This window comes from Rhagoletis pomonella, unplaced genomic scaffold, assembly GCF_013731165.1.
Source record: "Rhagoletis pomonella isolate Grant_MI unplaced genomic scaffold, Rhpom_1.0 Rhpom_scaffold_00013, whole genome shotgun sequence".
In the NCBI taxonomy this organism is placed as follows: domain Eukaryota; kingdom Metazoa; phylum Arthropoda; class Insecta; order Diptera; family Tephritidae; genus Rhagoletis; species Rhagoletis pomonella.
Genome location: NW_023458567.1, coordinates 10,906,758 through 10,925,717, shown reverse-complemented (window position 1 = coordinate 10,925,717; position 18,960 = coordinate 10,906,758). Strand labels below are relative to the sequence as shown.

At 34.9% G+C, this 18,960-nt stretch overlaps 3 protein-coding genes across 4 annotated transcripts in view; 2 read left to right on the top strand and 1 right to left on the bottom strand.

The window, feature by feature from the left end:
* Positions 1-2,586: 2,586 nt before the first annotated feature.
* LOC118748770 (aprataxin-like protein) lies at positions 2,587-3,534 on the bottom strand. 2 transcript variants are annotated; one of them, XM_036483446.1, is made up of 3 exons: positions 3,286-3,534; positions 3,005-3,230; positions 2,587-2,946 (listed from the first exon to the last, which is right to left on the bottom strand). In XM_036483446.1, exons 1-3 carry the CDS (start codon positions 3,454-3,456, stop codon positions 2,780-2,782), a joined length of 564 nt encoding a protein of 187 aa, XP_036339339.1. In that variant the 5' UTR covers positions 3,457-3,534; the 3' UTR covers positions 2,587-2,779. The 2 variants fall into 2 exon arrangements, with proteins under 2 accessions (XP_036339339.1, XP_036339340.1); XM_036483447.1 differs by having other exon boundaries at positions 3,005-3,219; positions 3,286-3,456.
* Positions 3,535-5,565: 2,031 nt separating this feature from the next.
* LOC118748768 (60S ribosomal protein L22) lies at positions 5,566-7,767 on the top strand. Its single transcript, XM_036483441.1, has 3 exons — positions 5,566-5,668; positions 5,905-6,486; positions 7,402-7,767. Exons 1-3 carry the CDS (start codon positions 5,657-5,659, stop codon positions 7,666-7,668), a joined length of 861 nt encoding a protein of 286 aa, XP_036339334.1. The 5' UTR covers positions 5,566-5,656; the 3' UTR covers positions 7,669-7,767.
* Positions 7,768-9,631: 1,864 nt separating this feature from the next.
* Positions 9,632-18,960, top strand: part of LOC118748766 (mucin-19) — an 81,846-nt gene continuing 72,517 nt past the window's right edge. Inside the window, exons 1-2 of the mRNA XM_036483440.1 lie at positions 9,632-10,278; positions 10,358-10,480. The gene's annotated coding sequence lies outside the window, so the exon portion shown is untranslated. The remainder of the gene's footprint in view (positions 10,279-10,357; positions 10,481-18,960) is intronic.

The window sequence follows — 18,960 nt, the reverse complement described above, 5'->3', positions numbered from 1 at the left end:
TTAACTGATGAAAACATAAGCATTGGATGTTTATATCAATCTCATAGTAGTCTTATTTTAATTTTGAGTCATTTTGCAGTTTTTATACAGCTAAATAGCATATAAATTACGTAATTCACGTAGATTTATAAATATTACGTTCAACATTTCGTTTAAAATGCCAGATTTCCTGCAAATACTTAAGAATTTACAAAAGGAATTTCACTACTAATTGCCTACTTTGCGTACTTTTCTACTACCATTTTCGCAACAAGGGATTGCATTCTTGCCCTTTCTCTGTCCTTCGCAAATGCAACCTTTTGTAAGGGAGTGTCAAACCGCAGCTGTCAATAATTATCTAACCTTGTATTATTGAATCATGAGCGATGTCAACTTGCGGGGAATTCCTCGAAATGTGAGGAATTTGTCTCGTTTCGGGGAATCGGGTAAAATGGTATACATCATGAACGAAAGACACGAGATCACGCGGGAAGGAAAGAACGAAAAAAGTTATTTTCCATGATTCAATAATACAAGGTTCGATAAACTGACAGTTGTCTCTCTCGCACCGCTCCCTTAGCAGAGGCACCGTGTTGCTTCTTTGCAAATTTACATGGAAACAGTGTAGCTTTGGTGTGAAATAAAGTACAAGCTTTTGTGCAAGATGTTTATTTGTATATGCATATGAAGCATATTAACTGATGAAAACATAAACTGTTTTTAAATTGGATGTTTACTTCAATCTCATAGTAGTCTTATTTTAATTTTGAGTCATTTTGCAATTTTTATACAGCCAAATAGCACATAAATTACGTAATTCACGTAGATATATCAATATTACGCTCAACATTTCGTTTAAAATGCCAGATTTCCTGCAAATACATTAGAATTTACAAAAGGAATTTCACTACTAATTGCCTACTGTGCGTACTTTTCTAGTACCATTTTCGCACCAAGAGATTTCATTCTTCCCCTTTCTCCTTCCTTCGTAAATGCAACCTTTTGTAAGGGAGTGTCAAACCGCAGCTGTCAATAATTATCTAACCTTGTATTATTGAATCATGGTTATTTTCTAGCTGCCGAAATCTCGACGCCATCTTTGTTGTAAGAAGTAAACAACGAAGAGAACGGAGAAAACCGCGAAATTGTTGAACGCATGAAAAATCATTTTTATTATGCAAATTCTTCTAAAAATCATGCCGTTGTGTTAAATTATTCTTTATCTTGTGTGTACACACGTTGTCACAAGCGAAAATGAAGAAAATTGCAGTAAAAAGCCAACACCAAATTGCAAACAACGAAGAAATGTAAACAAACGGCTAATGTCAAAATCGTTCAACTTTTTTCCTTAATGCGATTCTAACGGGCTACTCTCCTGCCCGCGTGATCTTGTCTTTTTGGTTCATGGGTATACATACATATTTTATTTTATACTACTACTTATTATTTATTTTATACTACGTTTATACGCATGCATAAGTCGCTTTAATTCATTTCGCCGCGATTCAAAACATGTATAAAGCGAACAATTCAAATTCCTTGTAATAATAATTCAAATTTAAAACGGGCTGTATAAAGAACACCAGCCTTTTTTCACTTCGCGTCAAATAAGTGATGTGTTTATATCTGTTTTCCAAGGTACATTGAACAGGTAGTATCAGTAGAGCAGCTGATTTGATTTATTTTCAAATTATTTGGTCTCGAAAATGTCAAATATTTTTAATTTTTTCTCACAAAAATTCTGAATTTTTAAAATCCATTTGCATGTGAAACCTTTTTCCATACAAAACAAGCGATTGAATAGCAGCTTTTAGAACGTTCGCCCAACTCAGCAGCACAACCGCTGATTACTGGCCCTTGTAAAGGATGGATCAATGCTTCGAGAAGCAAACAAATTTACTAGGAAAGAAAGTTGCATCAATTTTTATTTTTTCCAATTTCAATTTTTTATTTTTTATAATTTTTTGTATTTCACATGGCACGCTTTGATTTGGAAGAAAAAATTCAGAACAGTTTTTGACACTTTCGATACCAGAAGCAACAACAAAATACACGCAAATGTTGTTTTTGCTCTACTGATACTACCTGTTTAATGTGCCTTGCTGTTTTCTAACCTGTGAGAAATAAAAAAACGATTTGAAAACAAATTCGAGTCATAACACTTTTGAATTTCTGAGCGTATTGAAAGTTGGTTTATGCTTCCGTTTTGAATCACAGCGAACTGGGTCCAAGCGCTTTATGTGTTGGTATAAAAAAGGTATATACATACATATATGGATGCGCCTTGAATTTTATGATATTCAATGGACCTACAGTTAGGCGTTCGAATAGAATAATACCATTTTCAAATTGACGAGTTAAATTATTTTCAAACGTTCAATGTGGACGATTGCTTTACGAAAAGCTCTTTTTAACCGACTTCAAAAAAAGAACGAATATTTTCGAAATTTTCGTACGAATATTTTATTTTTATTTTTATTTATGTATTTTTCCGCATAACTTTGGACCACGTCGACGATTTCGATATTTTCTTTCTGTCGGAAAGGTAGTGTCTCACAGGTGTTCTCGTACTAATTTGGTTTAGATCCGATCATTGGACCATGAGAAAACGGTACTCCTAAATTTATACAAGAGAATTGAAGTCGGTTGTGTTTTTCGCCTAAAAATTACTTGTTTATTAAACAAGTGAAATGGGGCCAATTGGAACGTAATGTGAGCTACAGGTTCCGCGCATAAAAAATCTGGGAACTCTAGACTAAATCAATGCAGAAGCGTTAACACGTCATGGCAAAAATGTATCTCACTGTCTCTGTGCCCAATGCTCAAGCAGGTGTCGCTTCAGGTCTGGCATATTTTTGGCTTCAAACTCGCATTGATTGCATTCCAGCGCTGAGGCAGTCAACTCTTGAATTTGTTCCTTCGTCAAACGTTTGATACAAGCATCTGTTTTTAGCCGCGCATAGGCTTCTAAACATGGGATTAGTTTCCAAATATTCCAAATATTGAAGTTTGTGTCTTCACTCACCTTGATATTGTAGAAAGAGTTCTGTATTAAAACTAACCCAGTGTTTCTTTGTTTTGAGACAGTCGGATACGAAATCCTTGGAAATTACATGCAAGTGTAATCGTTGCATGCTGGGCTGCGCGTGAAAACCGATCTTAAAATCGTCCAGCTGAAAGCTTTTCACTTCAATAACATTTTGTGCGAGCAAGTGCAGCTCTTCCAATAGAGGTAAATGGCTAAGATTTAACTGAAACTTAACTGAAAACCAACTAGCTAGAGATTTTTGTTTTAGGTGAGCTTACATGGAATATATCCGGTATATCTGCTTTGGGCAGTACGAGGTAATGATGGCGCGCCTTTGGGTATTTGTCATGTATCACTACAGCGTCCTTAGAGGAGATAATGTGGTTTTTAGGATCTTTTATCGTCGATATTAGGCCAGAAGCCCATCCTTTGCCAACGGAATTTGTCATTTGTGCATGAGAAAATAAATTTTTTTATTTACATTTTTGTTGTATCTTAAAACAGCTGTTTGCCGATAAGCTAAAATTCCCAATGTCACTATGCTGCCACCTTGGTGATATGATGGCCCACCTATTTTATTTGTACAAGTATTTTTTTTCGAAACTTATAGTGTTTTCTTTTTTCAACAAAAGTTCTGCCCTTTTATATGGGAACTCTTGCTTTGCGTTGCCCTGAAATCTGAAAAATGTTGCGTTCTTTATATGAGAATGAAACAGAAAATATACCACTCCATCAAAATTTATTTATAGAACTTAATAAAGCTGAATTATTCACTTGGCCTGTAAGTCTTGAACAGTTTTAAAGCAAAACACTTATTTCTGATATGGAAAATAATTGCATTTTTACAAGATTAAATTAAAAATCAACCATGCAACTCTCACCCTCACGTATTTGAGGGCAGAAAAGGCAGCACTTTCGTCGGATCAGAGCGCAACCTGCTGAGAAAAGAACACGACCAAAATGTATTCAACAAAGAGTGATTGAATTTGACATTGCTCTCTAAACTTTAAAAGCTTAAATAAATGTTTAGAAAACCTGAAACAACAACCAACTATTTTTTAGCACTGCCAAAATTCATAATGGCTGCGTTTCTTTATACATTCCGGATAATCTCATTTCACAGCCAGAATAAACCGAATGCGTTTGAAATATACGCCAACATATCATCACGAACGTTCTGAAGAATAAATAAACAAAAAAGTTTATTCCAAACGTTCAGAATGAATAAAGAAATGCAGCCAATATGACATTGATGGTACCTTGCGAACTCCCATATATATTTTTTTTGCGTTTAAAGTTGACGACACACAACAATACGACACTTACGACACCGTTGTGAATACCCCAAATAACTAATAGTCAGTACTAATTTGTACTGGAACCTGCAAATTTTTACTGGAAAAGTGTATGATAACCCAAATATTTGCAAGAGAGCACTGAATCGAGAGCGTAACAACACGGGAGGGCTGCAAATCCTTGCTAGTGAAAATTTTACTAGCAGAAATTAGCTAGCAGAAGAAGAAGAAGAATAAATGTCAAAAGCCGCCGTTTGTTGAATTGGTTTAGCATAAATATAAGTAAAATGAGTGGAAATCAACATATTCATGATACTTGTGTGTAAAGCAAAGAGTTTAAAGCTGATTTATAAATAGTAAAATGTTTACAGCAGAATGTCAAGAAAGTGCAACAACTATTCACTTGCAAGTTTTAGCTAGTTTTGTGTTCATTAACTTTTTCTGCACGATCCAGAATATAAAGGTCGCGCCATTCGCGGACCGCTAACCCTCTCTTCGTCGATTTGACAGCATCCACCTAATCGCTGACGTCATAAAATACTTTTGTTTACATTCCCTGTTGCCAACTTCATGCTTTTCGCACCAAATTTAGTGGGTATTTAAAACGCGAAAATTTTTGAGTTTGGTGCTTGGCGCGTTTTTGGTGCTTTTGTTTTTAGTTTGAAGACACCAAATTAGAAAATCTTAAAAAAAATGGAAGCAAAATTCATAGCAATCGTAAGTGTGGTAAGCAACTTTACAAAAATTTAAACAAAATCATGGCACAGTGACAATCATAAGCGACAACAAAATATGTGACGGCACCTTCAATCATGCCAGAAGAAATCAACCGTCGTGCAAGAAACATTGGTTTTTATTAATTTGAATCGGCATCCTTACATACATCCTTATGTATGCATATAAAGTCTATAAAATACACCAATAAAAATTTGGTGCTTTTTCAAATTCAAAACTTGGCAATACTGCCTTTTGTCCGATGCTTCCTCTTTTTCTTGTCGAGTTCGTCTTGCTCGCTCATTCTGGTATTTATTGACGTCACGGCCAGTTGCTCTCAGTTCGAATGGCGCAATCTTGTATTCTATCATTCTTGCTTTTTCTGCTAGTTTTAGCTTCTCAATTTTACGCTCTATTTTGCCTTTACGCTCTCGCTGCAATGTTTACTGGAGAAGTTACTATACAAACCTATTAATTATCTGCAGTTCTGCAGTTCCAATAAATCCATATACTTATGCGACCCTGTGGGAAATCATTTCGGACGTCAAATATACAGGGAATTTCATAAAGCAACGTTGGCAACGCTGGTTTTGACAACAGCTCTTCCAGTTCTTTTTCTCCGTGGTTCCTGCTGTTGAAGATGGCACCGACTGTAAGTGCTCCTAAAAATCTTAGAATTTAAGTACAATCGCGAATAAAAAGGTGAAATAAGTAAAATATAGGGTAGTTAGTAGGCTCTTCAACCAACTAATGAAAAGTTTGGAAGAGTAATTTACCGGATGCCGAAAATATTGCACGATAAAAATTCTGTTACTAGTACATTTTCTGAGTGTTTACTATTATACCTTCATTTCACATGTAATAATTTTTGTTTATTAATGTCCTCAGGCTAAAACTAACAAAGGTGATAAATCCGCCGCCAAACCGGCCGAAAAGAAGGCAGCACCTGCCGCTGCTGCCGCAGCCAAAGGCAAAGTTGAAAAGCCAAAAGCCGAAGCTAAGCCCGCAACAGCAGCCGCCAAAAATGTGAAGAAGGCTCCTGAAGCCGCCAAGGAAGTGAAGGCCACAGCCAAGCCAGCTGCTGCTAAGCCAGCACCTGCCAAGGATGCCAAGAAGTCTGCACCAGCGGCTGCCGCGCCAAAGAAGGATGCTAAAGCTGCCCCTGCCAAGGATGCTAAGAAGGCTGCACCTGCTGCTGCTAAGCCAGCAGCTGCTGCACCCGCCAAGAAAGCCGAACCAGCTAAGCCTGCTGCCCCTGCTGCTGCTCCAGCTGAAAAGCCTAAAGCGCCTGCTGCCAAGGCTGCCTCCAAGCCACAACGCAAATCAGTAACAGCTGCCACTGCCTCTGGTAAAGTGGGCAAGAAGAACGTGTTGCGTGGCAAGGGGCTGAAAAAGAAGAAGGTGTCAATCCGTTTTGGCATCGACTGCACCAATATTGCTGAGGATAACATCATGGATGTTGCCGATTTCGTAAGTACACACATTGCGAACGTCCAGAGCAAGTGGCTCCAATTGGGGTAAATAGACTTTGTACTAAAAAATCTTTTATAATGCATATTAAGAAGTATGGGCGTACGTTCGTGCGCAGGGAAATTATTAATCGTAAGAGTGACTTCCATAAGGATTAAGCCATTGTGAATCCGGCAAGTAGCCGGTCCCATTGGCCTAACAATTATGGATACACTGATGACCTACTGTTACTATTTAGTTTTTTGCTCAAATAGGTTCTGCACGAACCGCTCCTATGTCAGATCCATATAGCCCCAACTTAGTTGGGGGTTGCTGTTCGAGACGGGACTCTGGGTGCTGCACAACGGGGTAGCCTCTGATCGCCAGAACCTGGTCTGGCCAGTGGTGCAACCGTCTGTGAACAGTGCCAAGTCGTACTATGTCTACCGCCCTGTGGTGGGTCCCGGGCTGTCGTGCATGCACCCGCATGTGCACAGGCCAAAACCCATAGTGCGCCTTGCGTATGCGTGTCGAATTTTCGTACGTTGCAGGCTTCTCAGCGGATCGCTATTGTTTTCTGATGCAAGAGGCTAAATCGTAGCAGCAGCGTATAATAATGGCAAACGAACACGCCCACTACTGCACGCAAGGTGTATCAAGGTAAATATGTAGTTTAAATTTACAAAAATTTGCTTTAAGAGTTTTTGGTCTAGAGAGTGCCACGTCCGATTTGTCGTCAGAGAGTGAGCTTCGAGGCCGTCGCTCTGAAGGCAGTGTACTCAGTGGCAAAGTAAACATTTACACTCTGCTATTTTTGGTCGCAAAATGACTCGCATGGTTTTGTGGCTTAACACTGCAAGAGACAATCTAATTTTGAATATTTTGGTTTTTTCTATTGTATTGGAAACTTTCTAATTTTGCCTTTGTAATCTTCAGGAAAAGTACGTTAAGGCCCGCCTAAAGGTCAATGGCAAAGTGAACAACCTTGGCAACAATGTAACATTTGAGCGTTTGAAGATGAAGTTGTACGTAAACTCGGACGTGCACTTCTCCAAGGCTTACCTCAAGTACTTGACCAAGCGTTACTTGAAGAAGAACAGTCTGCGTGATTGGATCCGTGTCGTGTCTAACGATAAGGACTCGTATGAACTCCGATACTTCAGAATCAGCTCCAACGATGACGAAGATGAGGATGCCGAGTAAACATAGCTCTTTTGTAATATTTTTAACTTTAATTTGAAAAAATGAAATGAAAATAAATTTAGCACAAATTGATTTTGTGGGAAAATTACAAGATTATTAGTTATAGCATATTTTCTAATTCTGTGAACCTGCTAGGTTTTAATTAGAGTGCATTAATGAGTGTTCGCATATACCACCTTGTGCAAGTTCCTTGCATCTGGAGCACTTAATGCATTCTTTGCTTGTTAGTTCGCTTCGCATAATTCATTCGGTTCACAAAAAATGCCTGTCTGCGATAGTTTATTGATGTAAATGGCCTTTCAACTCATGACTTAAAGTTGGTCGGTGCCAACTTTAGTTCAACTGATAATTTGACTAGCTTTATTTTCTCAAGGGAAGTTGCTAGAGGAAAAGCTAATAGACCTTGTGCATGGCGAAAAAACCGGTGGCTTCAAATGACGGTTTCGGTCAGTGAATTAACTGCACGCTGCCGTCTGTCTAAGCTTTTACGTAGTATACTAAAAGAAAGTGGCATATTTTGAGGATCAAGTGTAGCGATATGTAGCACGAATAATGTGCCCAACCGAAATTCTTTCGGAAGTGCAGTACTTCGTTTTTGCTCTCGTATTTTGTATTGCGGGAGTCGAGGCGTATTTATACAAGGTGGTGTTACTAGCGAATTTATGCCTGGATTATAATGGAAGTAACGGAACGCAGTGAACTGTCGCTTAATTATCTATTGTATGGGCAATGAATTCGAACGATTATAATGCCCTTGAACGTAACGTAAAACGGAAGCATCTAAAATCAATAGATCCTTACGAATTCGCCGCGATTAGTTACGATTCGCCCCGTGCATTATAACCAAGGTATGAGAATTCCGCCGCGTTACTGAATGTCAAAATCAAGGCGAATTTATACAAACTGGTGTTGATGGCGAATTTAGATTTTCGCCGCGGTACTTCTTAATTTCAAAATGATGTGTTTGTTGTAAAATGAATTCGCCTTGTTTACAACAAACACGTCATTTTGACATTCAGTAGTACCGCGGCAAAAATTTAATTCGCCATCAACACCACCTTGTATAAATTCGCCTTGCTGGTGTTGATGGCGAATTTAGATTTTCGCCACGTACTTATTAATGTCAAATTGATGTGTTTGTTGTAATATGAATTCGCCATCTACACCACCTTGTATAAATTCGCCTTGATCATTTGCATTCATTTCAAATACAATAGATAATTGACCGATTGATTTTGTGTATGTGTTTCGCCGCACGGCTTCGATATCAAATTAAAAAATTTTGTTTGAATTTCTACACACACTGTTACAGATTTTGACAGTTTATGCCGCCAAAGCAAAAACAAAATACATGTAAATTTTTGTTTATTTTGTTTTTGCTATTCTTGAGCATGCTGTCAAATCCATGAACGAAAGACACAAGATCACGTAAGAACAAGAGAGTGAAAAAAGTCGATTTTTTTATCCTGTTTCACTGGAAAACGAGCGAAAAGTAAACAAAGCAAAGAACGCTAACGAAAACCAAATTAGCCAAAATTATTGTCAGCCACTTTAAACGCACAATTTAGGTAAAATGATGCAACAAAATGCTTTAAAATGTGTTGTCATGTTGAATTAACTCTTCTTTACTTGAATAAAAGTGTAAAATAGTGGTGCTTGTGATGTAAACAAACGCTCAGCTGACGAACCCGCTTTCGCAAACTTTTTTCTCAAAACCAGTTACAAATACAACGTCGCGTTCTTACGTATCTTGTATTTTTGGTTCATGTGTCAAATCAGTAAAAGCAAAAACAAAATACATGTAACACGAAGAAAGGTAGAAGAAATCAGCAGATTGGACAACACCACCTTGGATAAATTCCCCTTGGTTCCGTTACTTCCATTATATTTAGCTTTACCTTCTAGATTAAAATAAAGTTTCAACTATGTCTAAATACAGTGCATCCCTGCATCCCTCCATCACAGCAGTCACATGTTTTCTTCGCATTACGACGGAAATGGCATTGACTGAACAGCCCACTGCACCGACGTAAACAAATGCTTTTGAACACACCTCAACGCTTTTGTTATGGCATTTTTCGTTCTCTCACTTTTGTTGCTATTTTTATTTGTTTACGTTCGACGCTCCCAGTAAAAATCGACGTGCTCTCCTACTGCGGTAAAAAAGTAAACAGAAAACTGGCGATGTCAAGAAAGCAGGTGCCGACGACGACGACGCTGCCGCCGCCGCAGCAGATGGTACGGTGTTGCTGTTCTATTTGATTATTGTAATGCCAAAGGGAACTTCATTTTAACATTGTTGTTTTACGCTGTTAATTATTTACTATATTTTACATCACACCTTACATACATACATTAGTATTTTGATCGTCTTCAATGCAGCCGTTTGCTGCCCACTGCAACGTCGGCAGCGTTGGGTAATTGCCGTTTCTGACATTGTTCTTTTTGTTTTGTTTGCCTCCACGAGTCCGACATTCGGCGCTAAAAAGCTAAAACGCGTCGTGTCGTTGTCATCAGATGTATACTCGAGCAGTAGCAGAGCGGCACGCAATATAGACAAAATTAAAAATTTTCTGAACCTCGTGGAAAAGATAGCGAACTATTTTCTAAGTGAGTGTAATGGAAAAAATGCAGCAAAATAAATTCACAATTGTGAGATAATTGACAAAATATACTTTTAATTGTGCAGCGTTTTAGTGTAACAAAAAACTTGCACAGAGAAAAAGTGAAAAGAACTACATATGTACATAATTTTAATGTGTTTTAATAAATCTGACGATAAAGTTAAGAAAGAGGGCGTTCTATTTTAGTGGTAAGTGAAAATCTAATTTTCTTTTGAAAATAAAACTTACTAAACAATTTTACTGTCTATTCATGCGATATGTATGTACATATGTATATTGTCCATTTTCCATCCGTGCACATTGAACACTTGCCGTGTGGCTTCGCTAGCTTGTGATTACACAACAACATAGCGCATTGCGCTTCCATGTGGACGCAAATACGCAATACGGACAAGTTCCAATTGGAGTGCGAGCAACAGAATATATGTACACATGTTTTTATATAGAGCTGCTTATTAGAGAATACTAGCAGGGTGGGGGTCGGTGAATACTATTCTTGGTACATATGTAAGGGTTACATAAATGTAAGTAAACATATGTTTGTGTGTATTATTAGATCGTGTCGCGATGTACATATGTGCCGAAAAAAGTTGAGGGAAATGCTTAGTTATTTGCCCACTGTTTTTGAGTTAGTTGGCGGAGGGGGAGGAGGCGTGGCTCTTGCTAACCAACCCACTAGAAAGAGCACAGTTCAAACTTTGTAAAAAGGCATACTGGGCCCGTTGAACCCGCCACAGAACCCTTGGCAACCAGTTGAAAGTGGGTAAAATTAGCATTTTGGCAGAGAAAATGTATACACGGGTTACACGGGTCCCATTTGGACGCAAAAGGCCGGAACCATTGGGCTAAATATCTCGAAAACGGTTAAGTTTTGGACATCTGTCATAATAATGTCCTTAAATATCTAGGACGACTTTTCCGGTAACTCTGTATTGGCAAGGCAAAAAAATGTACACTATTGAAAACCTCCCACAGTCAGTGTCAAGGCGAATTCACACAAGATGGAATTGGTAGAGCTAAAACAAAAATTACAGCAACAAATAATATGCATAAAGCAGTGTTTGCATTATTCAACTTTGCGTTCAACAATTGTGTTCAACTCAACGCAGGGTTGCACGAAAAAAAAGTTGAATGGCTAAATGTTGGCTGGCGACCAACTTTGTTGAAAGCGATTAGTTGAAAGGCCATTCAACCAAAAGTTGAATGCAAAGTTGAACAATGCAAACACCTTTTTATGGCGAATATTTTGATATTTTTTCATATTTTGATATTTTTAGCCATTCAACTTTTTTTTCGTGCAACCCTGCGCTGAGTTGAACGCAAAGTTGAACAATGCAAGCACACTTTAATGACAGCAAGCACATCATTTTGACATTCAGAACCACCGCACGAAAATCTCAGCTGTTATGGCTACATCTTGTATGAATTCGCCTTCGTTAGTGTTCAACATAAATAGCTTGAAACAATTTTTTTTTTTGCGATACGGTCTAATGTCGAATTTATTTAAATCTACTTGTATGTACATAAGCAGCTTGTAGTAGATTAGGGTGGTCCAAGATTACATGGGAAACAATTTTATATGTTTAGCACTCACCTCAAAGTATTTTTCTAAATCGAAGAAAGTACTCGTATTTTTTCCTAAATGAAATTTAGAGCTGGTTTGCCATGAAGTTTTCCATATATTTTATATGGCGAAAAAAAAATCTTTTTCGTAGAACTGGTATAGAATACTTGAAAATCAATATTTTTCAATAGGCAAACACTGCTTGTCTTCAGGGGACTTGAGAGAGTAATACCAAAATGCATATTTAATAATTTTTTAATACATAGATATTAACTATTTTTTATGGGTCTCCCCATTGCACTTTGTAGTTAAATAAATAGTTGGGGAGTAAAAATTATTAAAAATCAACAGAATTTTTCAGCTGGTTGAAACCTGCATATCATCAGACTAAAATTATATGGACTATATAATTGCATACCAAAAATGTTCTAAAGATTCAGCTTAAAAAGTTAAAATTTTCATGAAAATTTCTTGAACTTTCCTAAATTTTGTATGAAGTTTGAAACTGTGATTTCAATTATATGGTTTTGGGTAAAACTTCGGCAATATTTTTATAGAAATTTAACTCCAAAAACATATTGCTTGAGTCACTGGGATTTGTTTGGAAAAACAAAAAAATATGGGTAATTTTTCGATTTAGAAAAATCCTAGGGTGTGAGAGCTTAAAGTTTTACATTTTTTGGACCACCCTGATGTACATATGTTTTTTAGACGGGTAAGTACCATGAACCAAAAATTCAAGATCACGTAAGAACGCGACGTTGTATTTGTAACTGGTTTTGAGAAAAAAGTTTGCGAAAGCGGGTTCGTCAGCTGAGCGTTTGTTTACATCACAAGCACCACTATTTTACCCTTTTATTCAAGTAAAGAAGAGTTAATTAAACATGACAACACATTTTAAAGCATTTTGTTGCATCATTTTACCTAAATTGCGCGTTTAAAGTGGCTGACAATAATTTTGGCTAATTTTGGTTTTCGTTGTTTACTTTGCCTTGTTTACTTTTCGCTCGTTTTCCAGTGAAACAAGTTGGCGTAGAACCCGCTAAAATAATCGACTTTTTTCACTCTCTTGTTCTTACGTGATCTTGTGTCTTTCGTTCATGGGTAAGTACAATAATTTTTTAACCGACTTCCAAAAAAGGAACAGGTTATCAGTTCGTCGGATTATTATTTATTTTTTTTAATGTATGTTACCGCATAACTCTGGACCACGTGAACCGATTTCGATAATTCTCTCTGCATCGGATAGGTAGTGTTAGACCAAATTAAATACAAAAATGATTATTCGATTCGACTAAGCGTTTGTTCGAATCGGATCGCAGCATCACTATGCACAGTTCGGCCCCTGAAACATATGCATGTTCGTATTTATAGATATAGCTCATGTGCAGTGGTCAATTCGTGACGATTGAGATCAAGTCGCGAATCTATGCTAATTTTTGAAGGTTTTCTTGATTTATGTACTTGCGTACATACGTACATACATACACATATACATACATATTAAGGGCGTTGTAAATCCATTATCGGACGCCAGTAAACAAGTTCGTAATTATGGGGGCGTGAAAGCGGCATTAAAGATCTACATAGTGTGTCTGTTTGCGTTAACTCTTATGCACTCTGTAACAGAAAAGAGAGGGTGTTCATTACCAAAAAAATTAATAAACGAAAACACATACATACAAATGTTCTAAAAAAAAATATATAAAAATTATAAACATTAAGAAATAGTTGCGTTCCCTAATTCGCAAGAAGTCGCAATAATTTACAGGATTTTACCAGAAGGCGTTCCCGTACTCGGTTCTATGGCAAAGTAGGGGAACAATGGGAGAGTAAAATCGGTCCTCTCTTTGTCAGAAGTTGCAAGATTTTACCCGAAGAATTTTTCCTGGTAAAATCTGGTAAAGTGTCAAACCATCAGTTGTTCAAATGATTTCAAATTTGAATAAGCAAAAACAAAAGTGCATCTGCAATTTTGCATTTTGACAGTTTTACAGGTTTTGTTCAGAAAACTTGAGGAACGAAACTAATAAGATAAACAAATAAAATAAAAAAATAGTGAATAAAACAAAAGGTTAAAAATAAAATAAACAAAAAGTCGAAAATAATAAGAGTAAAAAAATAAAATAATGAAGCATTAAAAAAATAATAAATTAAAATTAAAAATGTGAAAAATTAAAAAAAAAAATAATAAAATAAAGTTAAAAAGAATGCGATAAATTAAAAAAATAAAAATAAAATTAAATTAAAAAAATAAAATTGTATTCTTCATTTAATTTAGTTTTATTGATCATTTACAACATCAAAAAAAAAAAAAAAAAATTTTCCAGTAGACAAGCTCGGCCAAATACTAGCTCATTTACTTCAATAGTGTCTTAATCCAAAAAACACAGATATTGAGTTAAGTACGCATAAATTACCGCTACCTCTTCTATGTTGTGTAAAAATCTCACTAGAGCAAAATACTTATTTATTAATTTTTACTATAGGAGTATATACAGTATTGGACATACATATCTATAGCGCCCCCCCTTTCAAAGTGATATTGTTTGCTACTTATATTTAATTATTTATTTTTAAGAATTTTCAATTAAAGTACAATTCATTCTCTAACCAAATTGATATAAAGCCAAGTTTAGAACTTTTTAAAATACTACAAAATAATGCAACAAATTTTCACCTAAATTTCAAATTTTTAAAATATGTTCTTATTTGGCGCTATAACCGCCTACGCGATTTTGGTTGTTTCTCTTCTGCGCCAACTGACTAAAAATAATGTATGTAACATCTTTCCACACAATCTAAAATTTGAAATATACTCGTAGTTCCATATTGATCAGCATGTACAGCGTCATGGTAAAGTGAATGTCAAAGTGTTATATAGCAACGCGTCTCGCGTTTTACACCACCATAATTACATGCCGAGATTTTCAAGTGAACCTTGCTCAGTTTTAATAGTACATACATACATATTTTATAGTAAATGGAGAATAATGTAAATTGAAAAAAAAATACAAATATTAAACACACCCTAATCAAATATTTATTCATATACATTTCCACCTATAGATAAGCTGTTGCTCTACAAATAATGCTAAGGTAGTTTTGAATGCTCCATTTGGCCGATCGTTTAACTCCAGTAACACAAAGATGCGAACAAATAATCCACAATATTTTTTTTTTAATTCCCTTACATTATAAATTCTCAAACAAATAATGTTATAATAAATATTACATATATTCATATAGATATTAAATAAAGTTATTATAAATATAATAAGTAATGCCTATACCAAGTGCTTTGTCACATACATTTAAGACTTCAACAAAACAAAATGACAAAATTATCTCCTATTTGACATCGCAAAAGTCCCAAGCAATAACAAAATATACGAGATTTTACTTACATATATGCACCACCTTATATTAATTCGCCTTGACTTGCGCGATTTTACTTTCGTTCTTCATGCTCTTACGACTGCTGCAAGTTTTATGAGTCCGAATAAAAAATCCAGCACCATTAGTTTGTTTGTAGTTATTATTTTCTTGTTGCTGTTATCATGAATATTATTTAATTAGTCGCAGTTAATGTAGTAAAGAAAAAAATAGACAGGAGTCTACCTGGCAGAGAATTAGATTAATTTGGAGGTTAGTGTTCCACTAAGTAGTACCTTTTAAATTGGTTTCAAAAACCATACATTGAGGCTGTTTCAAAATAGCTAAGTCTAAAGAGTGATTTCGTAGTGGCTCCTTTCGAGACAATGCTATGTAAGCTGGGCCTTAATCTCAGCTTTTTGCGCTTAACTCTCTCACTTTGCATTTCAATTGCCGCTTGCTGGCGGACAATCAAGACATTTTTACTACCGGGTAACGATGATATGAAATAAAATTATTGTTTTTATTACTCACAACGAGATAAGAAAGATCGGCTTTCTGTATTCAAATATGTATTTTTATTGTGTACATTTACTTATACATAGTCGAGTAAGATGAACTATGTATTGCTGCAACAGTGGCAGTTTCCATACGCATATTTTCTTTGATTTTTATAGTTTGAAGATTACTAAAATAATTGTATAAGCATGGAAATTTTATAATTTTTTCAAAATACCTTCAGAATTTTTGATAAGGCATGCAAATTGATGATTTGATGTTAAGTAAAGGTACCTACATATTTTGATAGTTTTACAACGGGTGTCAGATTTGGAAAACCACCAATTTTTTTTTTTTATGTAATGGTGAATAAAAATAATGTATGTAATATTATACCAAAGTTCTGTTTGTTTGTTGTCTGTATGTTTATAAACACCCAATGCTATGCCGCAGTTTATCACTATTTTTCGTCTCTTCGTACCGCAGGCATACTTTACTTTTTATTTATTTACCCTCGCCTTTCCATTCCCTGACTGGCTCACATACTCTCAAGGCAAAAAGCTACTACAAATACTGCAAATTAGGGTGGTCCAAAAAGGCATGTGAAAAAGTAAAGCCGGAATTTTTATGCTTTCACCCCCTAGGATTGTTCTATAACGAAAAAATATACCCGTATTTTTTATTCTGAAATTAAAAAAATATTTAGAGGTCGCTTAAAGCGCTCAAAGTTTCCCACGTATTTTATATGACGCAAAAATAACTTTTCGTAGAAATGGTATAGAATTCTTGAAAATTAATATTTTCCGATCGGGAAACTCTGTATTTAACCATTTTTTCATGGTAACTATATTTTTTAGGTCCGCCCAAACCCCCAGAAAACGCCAAAAAATGCAATGTGAGGATAAATAAAAAAATTACAGTATTAAAAAATGATTAAATAAACAGTTGGGTATTGTTATTGGAAGTATATTGAAGAGGACCAGAGTCTGATTGAAAAATATTAATTTTCAAGAATTCTGTACCATTTCTACGAAAAGTTGTTTTTTCCCATGTAAAATACAAGGAAAACTTTGAGCGCTTTGAGCGACATCTAAATATTTTTTTGATTTCAAAATAAAAAAATAGGCGTATATTTTTTCCGATATAGAAAAATCCTAGGGTGTGAGAGCCTTAAAATTCCGACTTTACTTATTTTGGACCACTCTAATGTAAGTACATACATATGCACACACATTTGTCTCGTGCAATTCAACTCACCTTCGGCTTTTCGCGCTGGCAATTGTTTTGCCCTTTAGTTACCTTTTCACCGCAAAGTCGGCAATTTGTCGCTGATGGCTTTCGATAGTGATTTAAGTATGCGCTTTTACTTTTATATAATTTTTATTTTTTTTTAATAATTTTGTCAAGGCGCCATTCGTGAAAGTTGAGATAGAGGGCAAGAGAACTAGTGTAGATTAAGAAATTTGCTTAGATTAAGTAGATATGCACATAGTACATTAAGGCGGTACGGAACTGAAAAATATGGAAAATAAGGAAACGCGTATTGTTTTATTTTGAAACAGGCAACTACCCGGCGAGCTTCACTACGCCTTAACGATATTTTTGTGTTGTTACTCCCTCACAAAACTTTTATGGGTTTATTTATAAAAAATAAAATAGATTTGAAGAGCATTATGAAGTAAGATTTTCAAAACAAAAAGTTCGATTCATGAAACATACTTTAGTTTTTCTGAATAAGGGTGTTAAAGCTTATATATGTATTTTCGAAGGTATTTAGTCCTGGCAATTTAATTTATAATCTTATAACTCATATAAATCAGTATTTACTTTATCTTATCACTTTAACTGAATACAATTTGTCAAATAGGTGGCAACCCGCTACAAAAATATTTTCGGTAGTAAACTTTTTTAAACTCTTTATTAGATACCCGTATTTAATATTTAATTTATTTTATCAATTTATTAATTGAATGAAATTTTTCAAACAGGTGGCAACCCTCATTAAAAATATATTTAGCAGTAAACTTTCCTAAACCTCTTTAGTTTGATACCCATATTGCAATATTTAATTTATCTTATCAATTGAACAAAATTAAAATTTTCAAACAGGTGGCAACTTTCCCCAAAAATATTTTCGGCTTTAAGCTTTCTTAATCGTCTTTCTTCAGATATCCATTAGTTTGACAAATTTTTTTGCACATTTTTATGTTCGGTATTTGGTTCTCGACATTCTCGGTTTTATAAATATTTTACTTGATATTTTTTCAGGGTTTTTAGTTTGGACATATCGTACCATACCCATTTCATAGCGTTCTCTTTGATTACAAGACATCGTATTTGGTGAATTTGAATTTTTGCGATCACAATTTAATTTGATTTTTCTATCAAGTTTGATCAAAATTTGTAAACTCTGATTTTTTTCTGTGATGGTTATATGAAATATATATATATATATATAATATGAAATTAATTTTACTCTATTATAATTCTTTATCTTCATTTCAACTTTTATTTTATTTTAATTTAATGAAAAATTTTGTTTGGGCATTTTTTCGTGGTTTTTAGTTTCGACATTTTAAATTGCAATATGTCGTACCAAACCTATCTCAAGATGTTTTCTTTGATAAAAAGAAATCGTAATTTGTGAATTTAAATTTTTGGCGAACACTATTTAATTTAAATTTTTCGATCGAATTTGATCAAAATTTGAAAGTTTTAACCTTTTTCTAATATCAATTACGCAATTTTATATTTTATTATTATTTTCATTTTATATTATTTTTTGTTTTATTAAAATTTTTTTAATATTAATTTTTATTAAATTTTTTATTTATTTTATTTTACTTGTGTGGCAAGTCCATCGACTCCTCTAATGGCGAAGGTTTCCATAGCTTGAAGTTCTTTTTTGTCGCAATCCGGAAAACTCTATGAATGGTTCAAGGCGTGAAGCCGATATTTTGGTAAAGGAGATAAAAAATCAAAATAAAAATTTAACGTTTAACAATATAGGGATTTAACTCAAAACTTATGTTTTAGGAGATTTCATCATACAATTAATAATAAGCTTGAGAAGGAGAATATGTTCAGCCTAACAGATGAGTTAACTTATTGGTCAAACTTTGTTTGTGTTTTTCCACAAAATTTAAATTTTGAAATAATTCTGTTTATTATTAAACTTGCAATATACAGTATCGGTCATATCTATAGCACGCCATTTCAAAGTGATATTGT